The sequence below is a fragment of the Leuciscus leuciscus genome (assembly GCF_965113295.1).
Source record: "Leuciscus leuciscus genome assembly, chromosome: 18".
Lineage (NCBI taxonomy): Eukaryota > Metazoa > Chordata > Actinopteri > Cypriniformes > Leuciscidae > Leuciscus > Leuciscus leuciscus.
This window is the reverse complement of record NC_138742.1, coordinates 33,889,065-33,900,257: the sequence shown is the minus strand read 5'-3', so window position 1 is coordinate 33,900,257 and position 11,193 is coordinate 33,889,065. Positions and strand designations below refer to the sequence as shown.

General features: G+C 42.7%; 1 protein-coding gene across 1 annotated transcript in view; it reads left to right on the top strand.

The window, feature by feature from the left end:
• The first annotated feature begins 682 nt into the window (after window positions 1-682).
• col9a3 (collagen, type IX, alpha 3) overlaps window positions 683-11,193 on the top strand; it is a 31,472-nt gene continuing 20,961 nt past the window's right edge. Inside the window, exons 1-13 of the mRNA XM_082146013.1 lie at window positions 683-833; window positions 1,554-1,622; window positions 2,215-2,250; window positions 2,550-2,621; window positions 2,758-2,811; window positions 6,310-6,345; window positions 6,638-6,661; window positions 6,834-6,887; window positions 7,015-7,068; window positions 7,158-7,199; window positions 7,457-7,513; window positions 7,592-7,645; window positions 7,787-7,840. Of these exons, the coding sequence (XP_082002139.1) occupies window positions 768-833; window positions 1,554-1,622; window positions 2,215-2,250; window positions 2,550-2,621; window positions 2,758-2,811; window positions 6,310-6,345; window positions 6,638-6,661; window positions 6,834-6,887; window positions 7,015-7,068; window positions 7,158-7,199; window positions 7,457-7,513; window positions 7,592-7,645; window positions 7,787-7,840 (672 nt within the window). The 5' untranslated portion in view covers window positions 683-767. The remainder of the gene's footprint in view (window positions 834-1,553; window positions 1,623-2,214; window positions 2,251-2,549; window positions 2,622-2,757; window positions 2,812-6,309; window positions 6,346-6,637; window positions 6,662-6,833; window positions 6,888-7,014; window positions 7,069-7,157; window positions 7,200-7,456; window positions 7,514-7,591; window positions 7,646-7,786; window positions 7,841-11,193) is intronic.

Here is an 11,193-nt window from a genome sequence, read left to right as displayed (position 1 = left end):
ATTTGGAGAGCGAGATGATGCACCTCCATTTTTCTGCATCCGTTTTGAAAGCCTTTGTCACATATGTGGGTATTTACAGCGTTACCAAAGCAACCTATGGAGATAGGTTGGTTATTTCTGGACACGCAAATCTTATTTGATCACTTATGCAATTAATAGTGCAGACAGTCTGCCTGTAAAAATCAAATTTGAGAAAGAAAAAAAATCTAATTTGCCTGCAATCTGAACATTGCCTTTGTGAACTGACCCCACTGATAATTGCAACAATATTTGCAATATTTTAGCTCAAAATTTGTCATGTTGTGAATATATATTTAATGTACATTTGCATGAAATCGTTTTTATATATATATATATATATATATATATATATATATATATATATATATATATACACATTTTATATGTTAAGAAATAGTTGGTGTTTTACGGTAAAACTTTTACCAACTTTATGGTGGGTGTGGAAAAGAGGGAATTCTACTACTATTCTAACTCGTTTCTGAAAAGGTCACGCAGGTGATTGTTGATCTGGCATTATTATACAATAATATTTGTATTGATGAAGATGTTGCTGATGCTGCTAATGATTACGGGGGATGGGTTGCATCTGATGATCATGACTGAGTTCTACAGTAAACAGTGTAACTCTGAGCTCATGTCATGTCCACCCCCTCCGCGGACTCCGCGCTGCCCCTTTATCTGCAATCATACTGAGTGTGAGAGTCACCCAGCACAGGCTGAGCACAGGACTGAGGAGGACAGGAGCCATGGCCGTGTTCTCTGCGCTTCACTTACTCTTTCTGTTACAGCTGGTGACATCGGCACTCGCCCAGGTAAGAGATGATGATCGACTATTAACCGGCCGCTTCTGCTCATGGCTTGGGATCTCCATATCCATATTTAACGGGTCGACTGATTACTGCCTATAATAATACCCAGGCTGAGAACTTTAGCGCATTGTGGAAACAAGATCAGTTAACATCAGTGGGTAACTAACGAGTTTGTATGTATGAAAGTATTCACCCTTTCGTTTATAAACGCTTTTCAATGACTGACTGTAATGTAACGTTACGCATTGTAAAAGTGCAGCGATTTCTACCTGACCCTACAATATGATGTGTAACTTCAAGTTAACGTCAGATATCTTACCTGAATAAATCTCATCATTTAGATTTTACAACGTGAGGGTAAAAACAGTTTACCTTACGAAAAATTTTTTTCACAGTGTAACGTGATCGCCACACAATGGCATCTTTGTGAGAAGTTTGCAGTGTTTGCCTTCACTCATCTCACTTCATTTGTGCTCATCATGTTGGTCATTTTCTGCCTGAATATTTAAAACAGATATTTGAATCTTTTTACAGTGATAAACAGATTTATTTTGAGTTTTTCATTTTGGTCGTGTTTGGACAGGAGGGCAGATGTTTCCCTGGGAAACATACACTAGCCTATATGAGCTGAGAACAAAACACCTGTGGGATTTCTTTCTGTTCTTTTTACATTTCCTCTTCTGATTATTCTCATTCTTGATTTTGTATTTGCATCTGTTGCAGAGGCCGGGTCCTCGAGGCACACTGGGAACGCCGGGGCCACCAGGACCCCCAGGGAAAGATGGCATCGATGTGAGTTTAGACACAGACACATTATATCTATATTCCATTCCCTTTATTAGTGTTTATTTGCTTCACATTTTATCCGGAAAAGCGAAAGAACTTCGAAAACATTTGTTTTTGACAGATTTTTAAAAATGTCATTATGTGGATTAAATAACTCTCATCATTAGTCTTCACGATTGGCAAGGTCGGGGAAAAATTATTTCATTTTCTAAACACCATTGTATTGCAATGTAATGGTTTAACTGTTTAGACGAGCCATGAATCCTTACAGCCGTTTATTTGTTAAAGGAAAAACTCTCAGGAATTTACGCATGCAAACGATGAAAGCTGTGAATGTTTCCTCAGTAAACGAAAATCTGCTTAGCGCAGGCTGTGGCAGTGCAGTGACAGAGAGCCCATTCATTCAGCCTCAAATCAAACACACGCGTCTAGAGTTTCCCCGACCCCCTCCAGCTCACTCTCCTTCTCTCCTCTCAGAGTTATTCAGCTCAGAACAGCTTTCCTACACAACCTGTGTTCATACAGACACACTTTATGACTGTAGATGTGTGTCTAATGTAGTTCTGATTGAGAAACTCAGACACTGTAATCTCTGCAGGGAAAACCTGGCCCTTCTGGACTTCCCGGAAAGCCTGTGAGTATCTCCTGATCTTCTGTCAGATCTTCTTGTAACATGTGAATCCTAGCACTGATTTACTTTGCTGGTGCAGTGCTAAAGATGCCTCACATCTCTGATCATTCAATGCTTCTCTAGATCTTGTATCAGTAATGAGGTAGACTAGAGTGTCATTTTTTAAGCCCGTCCTGTGATGACAGCAGCCGAAGCATATTGCATTATTCCCTGCCAAAGACTACACATGAATCTTTTTTTGTGAAGATGCAATAAATATTGTGTAAGATGCTGTTTTACATCAGTTTGTGTTTGGATGGCAGGGGCCGAAAGGAAAAGCAGGTGTCCCTGGGGCCGCAGGGAAGCCGGGACTGCCTGGTCTTCCTGGTGTGGATGTAAGTCAAGAAAAAACAGCAGCATTTTCAGTGGCACACACAAACTCTGGGGGATTTTTAACCTCATTTATATGAAGGAAATCATTTAAGCACTATAAATGTTGGCATCTGATCATGAAAACGTCTTGTCCTGTAGGGTTTGACCGGTCCGGACGGTCCAGCTGGCAAAGATGGACCCCCAGGAGCATCAGTAAGTAACTCTCCGTTTTTTATAAGTTGAGTAAAATGAGTCCCTCCACACCTGAATATTGTGTTCACCCACAGTTCAGTTTGGAAGTGTCGTTATTTCTAAAGCTCTTCTACTGTAGTATAAGGGAACCTATAATGCCCCTTTTTACTAGATGTAATATAGGTCTCTGGTGTCCCGAGAATGTGTCTGTGAAGTTTCAGCTGAAAATACCCCACAGATCATTTTCTAATTCCCCCTATTTGGTTGTGAGTAAAAACACGCCATGATCGTGTGTGTACCTTTAAATGCAAATGAGCTGCTGCTCCCTGCACATTTTCCAGAAGAGGGCGGAGCCTTTACAGCTCATGGTTCAGATACTTCACAACAACAAATCTGGAGAATCTTACGCAGCTAAAATGTTAGAAATGATGTTTATTAATAAAGTTTGTGAGGAGCACATTCAGATAATCTACCCAATCAGTGCAAAAGGAGGCTTATATAGAGCCGACTAACCTCTGTTCTACGACAGCATCCCTCCTCCATCCCAACTCCTCACTCTCAGTTATTCCTATCCTAGCCAGGGATGGGGGTGGGTGCTCCGGGCCAAATTCCCCGCTCGGAGCCCTCCTCTTCGACAAATACACATATTTTATACTATATCTGATTATATGTAAGTGTGAGCTCCAGTTTTATTCTTGTGAAGTATCCGAAGCATGAGCTGTAAAGGCTCCGCCCTCTTCTGGAAAGGGGGCGGGGAGCAGCAGCTCATTTGCATTTAATTGTACAAACACGATAACGGCGTGTTTTTGCTCACACCAAAATAAGGGAAATTGGAATCGCCAGTAGTGGTGTTCTGCCTTACATGTTCAAACCAGAGTCGGACACTGATGGAGAGACTTCCAAGGAAGAAGTTACAATGTTTTTGAAAGGTTGATGAATTTATGTAGTTGTTGTGGAGTTAGCTTTATTCAGCTTATCGATTAGCGTGTTCCGTCATGATCATCTGTGAATTGTTGTACAGGTGCTCATGTGGGAACTGTAGTAGGATGTTTGTATCGATCCATCTTTCAGAATCAACTTTTGTGCAAATCCAGCGTTGAGCTGATCCTCGTTTGCCACCAAACTCCATTGTAGTTTTGATTTTCAAACAACCTTTTGTGGTCATAAATCATGTCTTCAGCACAGTGTGCAGCCACCAGCAGATCCTTAGGCAGTTTTAATGAGGATCAGGTGACTTCAGATGTATTCCTCCTAATCCAGCTTGGAATGTGAAGTCCTCTTCCCACCACAGGTTTTCTTTTAATTAGTTTCTTGGAATCAGCTGAAATCACCATCATTCTGTGTGGCTGATAGCAGTGAGCTGTGAATTGGGAAGTTAATGTGATATTTAATAACAGAGAAAATGTGTTGCATAATATATGACATTAGCTGACACTGAGCCTCATACTGAAGGACGGGATTTACATTACTGTGATCCTCATTATGAGGCTATATGACAGGCGTACTGTTGAGAAATACTATTATTTCTATTATCAACCCAATTTTGTGTAAAAACAACTCCATCTAATCAAATAGTGAGAACAAAATGAATTGTCACATATGGAATGTTACACAGAGAAATGTTTTGTTTATGACTAAATTTCTGTATATAAGAAATCTAGAAGAAAATAGATAATATGATCAAAAGTGTAAAGGCTGCAGTGTTTGGTCCCGTTCAGTAAACCTGCACCCACAGCACTTCACAGAACACCCGACCCGAACCACACCTGAAGTCAATCTACCACATCAGGTAGACAAGAAATATTCATTTCCTCATGTAAATCAGGCAATCAAACCAAAATTAGGTAGTCTGAGTTGATGCATTTAAGAAAAATAGACACGCAACACCGTAATAATTAACAGAAAAATAATCTGTTGTGTAAACAATAACAAACTTCTACCGACATCTTGTGAACAATCATACAGGCTATTATGAACAAATGTGCATAAATCACACCATAGGCTATACAGACCCTTTAAGGTCTACTCTCCATAAATCAAAAGAATAAATATGAGCCTTTACTGTCATATAATTTCGGTAATAGGCTATTTTAGCAGATTCACCTCATTTAAATGTGGTTGTCTCTTGTAAAACTCTGGAGTGTGTACATGACCGTTGATCCTCTTAGCAGCATGAAAAAATTTTTTTATTCAAATTGTGATTGGATTATATACAGAAAGCGAGTAAAGAGCGCTCCCTTTATAACAACTGAAGCTGTCAATCACTTAAGTCACAGCTAGGGTTGGGGATCAGTTGAGTTTTAACGATTCCGATTCTTATCAATTCTTAATTTCGATTCCTATAAGGTAAAAAAAAAAAACTTAGATATCATTCACATTTAGTCTTATTGCAAAACATTTATTTGTAGCTGAATATCATGATCAAACATCAACAGGCTAAAGAACACTTAAGTTTGCCTATGGTTTGCAAATACCATAGAAAAACAACTAGTCTAACTAATATACATTTCCAGTATTATTAAAGCATTATTAAAGACAAGTAAACACTCAGTAATTAAAAAAGAACAAATAAAAAAATAGCAATCGCAACAATACATACAACCCAACAAAGATATGATTGAAATAAACTGTTTAAAGATTTTCAGGTGTTCAGGTACAGAAACTGAAATCAAGTGTAAAATAACACTGCACTTTATAAATAAAATATACATTACAAATATAGTTACAAAAGCTATTCAGCCAAGAACGAGTGAATTTTCTCTTTGTCTTTTATTGTTTGATTAGTGTTATTGTAGAGACGGCATCAGGAATATTAGGCTCACGGATCCAATATACTGTTACACACGCCTGCAGCTCTGAGAACAGCGCGGGTCGTCTCGCGCTTCAATGGTTTAAAATCATATCGAAATGCTCACAAGGGAATCGATAAAGAGATTCAAATGATCAAATTTTTATTTTATAACTAGTATCTGATTCCATTCGATTTTCGATTCCCAACCCTAGTCGCAGCCCTATTGGCTACAATGCTCAACGCTGCAAACCTCGCAGTAATTAAAAACCTTTGGCGGACTTCACACTACAGTGCGTGAATACAAATAAGCACAGGACCGTTTGAGAGCAGCTGCCTATCGGTGGGTATTGAATTGAGTCAAATTAGTCTTGGCTATTGGACTCACAGTCCGCCCGTGTCTATTGATTCCTGACCATCACCCGTACCACAAATGACAATGTAAATATTATTCCACTCGTTAAATCAACTATTAGCAGTTCACCCGTCGGCCTGGTTTACCCCCTGCATGCCCTTCCGTTACGCCACTGCCTGGAGCTATAGTGTTCACAGCTGACTGTGGGATGCATGAGAACGAGTAGTATGTCAATCACAGCACAGGCTCTGTGTGCAAGAGCGTGACAGTTCTGACGCTGTGAGTTTGAGTGGTTCCTTCATTGGGAAACTGTTTCTGTCGTCTGTTTCTCAGCTGCCAACTGAGACTTACTATTATTATTGTGTTGTTTTTGTAGGGAGACCCAGGACCCCCCGGACCAGATGGACCCCCTGTATGTGCCAAGCATGAGTAAATCCACTGTAAACACAGTCATATGACACTTCAATCACAGGATTAAAAGAGAAGTTCTTCAGTCACACCTGAAAAGTGTAGCTTCTTTATCATATGAAAGTCTCATAAACAATTCAAACCGACTTTCTCATGCAAACAGACCGCCATCATTACTGACACTCTCAAAACATTGGTAAAACTTGCACTCTCAAAACATCAGGAAAAATGCAGTATGTCATGATAACAAACATCACCAGGGCTATTCATGAGATGTCCTCTCTTGTCGTCCTCAGGGCAGAGGCAGACCAGGAGCTCTGGTGAGTACAGCCTGTCAGAAACAAGGAGAAGAGGAAGAATTAGCCCAATAATGGCCCTGCTGTCTCAGTTCATGTGCAGCCACCATGAACCCGGGGCCTAATATTGATTCAGTATATTATCCAGCATGGATACTCAACAGATGTAAATGCATTTGCTCTTCTCTGATCTTAGGGTCTTGCTGGAGAGAACGGGCTTCCAGGTGGAGCAGGACCTCAGGGGCCGCCGGTGAGTATTCAAAAATATGTTGTCGTTCATTTGTAATGGATCTACTAGAACGCTGTCTACACTACACACATGAAAAGCACACGTCCAGGTAGAGTGATCAGTGATGCTGGTCTGTGATTGGTTGTAGGGGCCTGAGGGTCTTCCAGGACTTCCTGGTCCTGCAGGCTTAGATGGACCTCCTGTAAGTACTTGCATCTCAAACTAAAAGTGCAGAAACACATTTATTTTATTTTAATAATCCAGTTTTATGTATCATCCTCCTCCTTTTAGGGACTTCCAGGAACTCTTCCTGAAGGCAATGGAGATCTGCTGGTGAGTTAAAACCCCTGTACCGTCCTCCAACACTGTGTGTCCAGCACACACACATCCATCTTCACATGTACCTTCTTACACAGTGTTGAGAGCTCTATTGTAAGTGTAATCCCGTTTTCAACACACATCTCTATTTTATCTTCCTTCAAAATGACTACTGTGTCTGAAGGAAGAGTTTTCTTATTAGGAAGGATACATCTTCAGCGGTCTTGTTTTTCTTTGCATGCAGATTGATTGCATCATTGTCTTGTTTGTAGTGTCCGGCAATCTGTCCTCCGGGTCCTCCTGGACCGCCTGGGATGCCTGGATTCAAGGTACTTATGATGATAAAGCATGTGTCTCTCATCACAGAAGATATCACAGATTGCTGAGCTGGTTCTGTTTTCATTTAGGGTCATACAGGTCATAAAGGAAGCAAGGGAGAGCTGGGGAAAGACGGTGAGAAGGTGAGATCTTACCACCCTTGGAATACATTGAAACACCGTTCTAAAGCTTTCCAGAAATTGCACTGAAACTTTTTCAGAAATGTAACAGAAGCAGAAACCAGCTTGTTGTAATGTGTTTCTATCTGTGTCTCTTTCCATCAGGGTGATCAGGGGCCGCCTGGTCCTCCGGGAATCCCAGGGACAGTGGGATTACAGGTGGGAATAATTCACACGCTGTTTTACTGTACCTCAGCTAGACATGCTACACTTACCAAGGCCTTAACTATGTCTTGAACATTTGGGGGAGGGAGAGAATTAAAGGGAATAAAGAAAAATATAGTAGGAAAAGAACTAGAGTTTATTGTAATCAATTTGAATTATTTTCAAATAAATATACACACATTCACTCTTAACCCTCTTTGGTATGCATTATGCTCTAACCATGAAATAGTTTTTTCAAATATTACATGAAATACATGAAATTACATAGCATACATATGCTAATTGAATAGCATACATTTCAATCAATCAATCATCATACAAATCCAAAAAGATTTTAGAAAAAAAGATTTTTGGGGGGATACTTAGGGAAATATTGCAACGCTGTACCACAATGGAAAATGTAGTTTTTCTATAAAGTTATGATTGTCTTTTCCGTTTAATTGCACATTTCTTTTAGAAATTGATAGATTTATATACTTGAAACTCATGCAAATCAAAAATAAGTAGATCCCTATCATTTAATCCCTATCATTCCCAATCATTTGGCTAACTCATCCTCACTCTCATCCCATGGAAGAGATAACTCTGCACTCTTCCTATTGCCCTTTCCTTAAAATATTGATGAATTCATTTTCTGAAAAGAATAAATCATTTTGTTGTTTATACATAAATACAACTATACTACAATAAACACTTCAAATAAATAAATAACTGCAATCATATTATTGATGCTACTATAAAAAATCCTAATGGGGAAATACATTACTGCAATTCCACTGTGGTAAAGCGTTGCCAAATGTTAACATTGATATTTTCTCAATTTACAGTAAAACTATGTTAGACAAAGTTGATTTGTGAATAAAAATATCCAATTTACTTATCAAAGATGCTTCCCCCTTTAGAAGAGATGTTTAGAAATTAGGTTAATAGAGCATTTTGTGGTGCTCTTCAACAGCAGAAAATGAGCAGCAGGTGTGATTGCACTTCAGTTTTTGCTGAGGAGCCGAGCCAATGAGCTGGCTGCCCCGGCGGGTGTGGCGATGGGACGTACGTCTCCGTTCCCTCCTTCAGGGAACGAGGGTTACCTTACGTAACCGAGACGTTCCCTATCAGTCGGTCACTCTCGTTGTACGTCGTAACAGACGAATAGGAATCCCTACCAAAGCGCCACAGCTGTTGACCCCATCCAGCGCCCTGTGCGAGCCTCTTGCCCCTTCTTGCCTGGAAGGACGATAGGAGAGGGCTAACACAGAGTGTATCTGTCACTGTTGTTCCGTGATAACCCATACAGTGAGAATATTGGATAACACTGGGAAAGGAAGGAGAACGCTGCGGAATCCACATTCTTCCCCGAAGGGGTTATGTGGCGATATACATATGGACTAACCTGAAGGTTGTACTGCATATGAAATACTGGGTGACTTTAGGAGCAGCCGTGGAAGAAATACACATTTGGGACCCAGCCTAGACCCGGTTCTCAAGGATTCAACAGATAAAGGCCTGGCACCGGACCGGCCTCTCAGTGCTTCTACCCGTTTAGGGTGAGAACACGGGAGGAGACCGGCTCTACACGTAGGCTATAATATCTAGCAAACGTGTTAGGTGTCGCCCAGCCCGCAGCTCTATAGATATCTGTTAGCGAGAATCAACGTGCCAGTGCCCAGGAGGATGCAACGCCTCTCATGGAGTGAGCATGCAACCTGAGCGGGCAGGGCACACCTTGTGCTTATTAAGCATCCACTATCCAGTGGGCCATCCTCTGCTTGGAGACAGCTTTTCCCTTCTGCTGGCCTCCGTAACAGACAAAGACCTGATCTGAGGTCCTGAGACTTTGAGTTCTGTCCACGTACAGATGCAGAGCGCGAACGTGACAGAACAAAGCCAGGGCTGGGTCTGCCTCCTCCAGGGGCAGCGCTTGCGGGTTCACCCCCTGGTCCCTGAAGGGAGTGGTAGGAACCTTGGGCACATAACCAGGCCGGGGTCTCAGTACAACATGGTTGTCACCCGGCCCGAACTCTAGGCACGGTTCGTCGACCGAAAAGCAGGTCCTTAAGTGCCTTGGCCTGATGGACCTGCAACAACACCATGGCGTGTATGGTAGATGCCCACAGGCCTTGTAAGCCTTGCTGGTTAAGTCTGACGAGCACTTACAGGCCCAGGAAGGGAGACACGGTTCTCTGCACCAAGTGGTGTTAAGGCACAGTTGCATAGCAACGGCCCGCTCCACTGGTGGGATACGCGTGTAACTCATAGTCGCCCCGCCATCAAGGGTGATGAGGGAGGAGGAGCCACCGGGACGGTTTCTGGCAGTAAAAGGTGCCGTCCACGTCCCCGTGAGCTCCTCATGCTCCTCCAGCCTCGAGGGCTCGGGACAAGGTGGAGGGTTCCACACGAGCTCGATCCTGTTGGTGGCCCGGGAAAGCATGGCCATCATCTCTGGGTCCGACTCGGGCACGAACCATCATCTGCAGAGAAGTCTGACCCATCCTCCGATGCCGCGACCAACATCTGTTCATCATGGGGGAAACGACTGGTACACACCTCATGGATTGTCCAGCACATTCTGTCGGCGGCTCTACTGGCTGCGGAACGTGGGAGGGATTAGGGTTCCTAGGGGGTTGGTTCCCTGAAGGAAGCGCGCTCACGTAACCCTCAGGTCACCTGCACTACTGCCTGAAGTAACCCTCGGAGGAGGGTTAGATCGCCGCAGAGGCGCAGGGACTCCGCCCCTTTGCAGTAACGAGAGTCTCGACCGAAGCTCCGAGGTGGTCATCTTCCCACAATGGGTACATGACTCATCCACGAACGCTGCCTCAGCGCGTTCAATACCCAGACACGCGATACAGCGCTCGTGACCATCCCGTGATCCCAGGTAACGACCACATTCAGAAACACACAGGTAGAGTGGCACCTTTAAAAAAACGCGCACTGCCCGTGTAAGCTCTTTTAGAGACTGCTTTCACTGGTGCTGAAGCACGCAGGGGAACGGTCACAGTGAACACATACAGGAATGTGCACCTGTCGTGCGCTGTCTCTCTTGCTGGCGATCTTACCAGCCGTGAAAACAGCCTTTCAGCGCTCTCATGTCGCACCTTACCAGCTGTAAGAACAGCTTTTTTGTTTTTGCTCAATCAGAAAAAAAAAAAGACAGAGAGAGAGATCGATCACGCTGCCGCACTGTATCGCCCGCACCAGTTCCTGGAGAGGTCCCGCTGAGAGCTCGCTCGTCTTGAAACACTCTGTTTGTAGAGAACACAGCATCGAAGTGCTCGGCTCTGAAGCAAAAAGCTGAAGTGCAATCGCACCTTCTACTCATTATATACCCGTGCTGCGTGGCTGAACAGCTG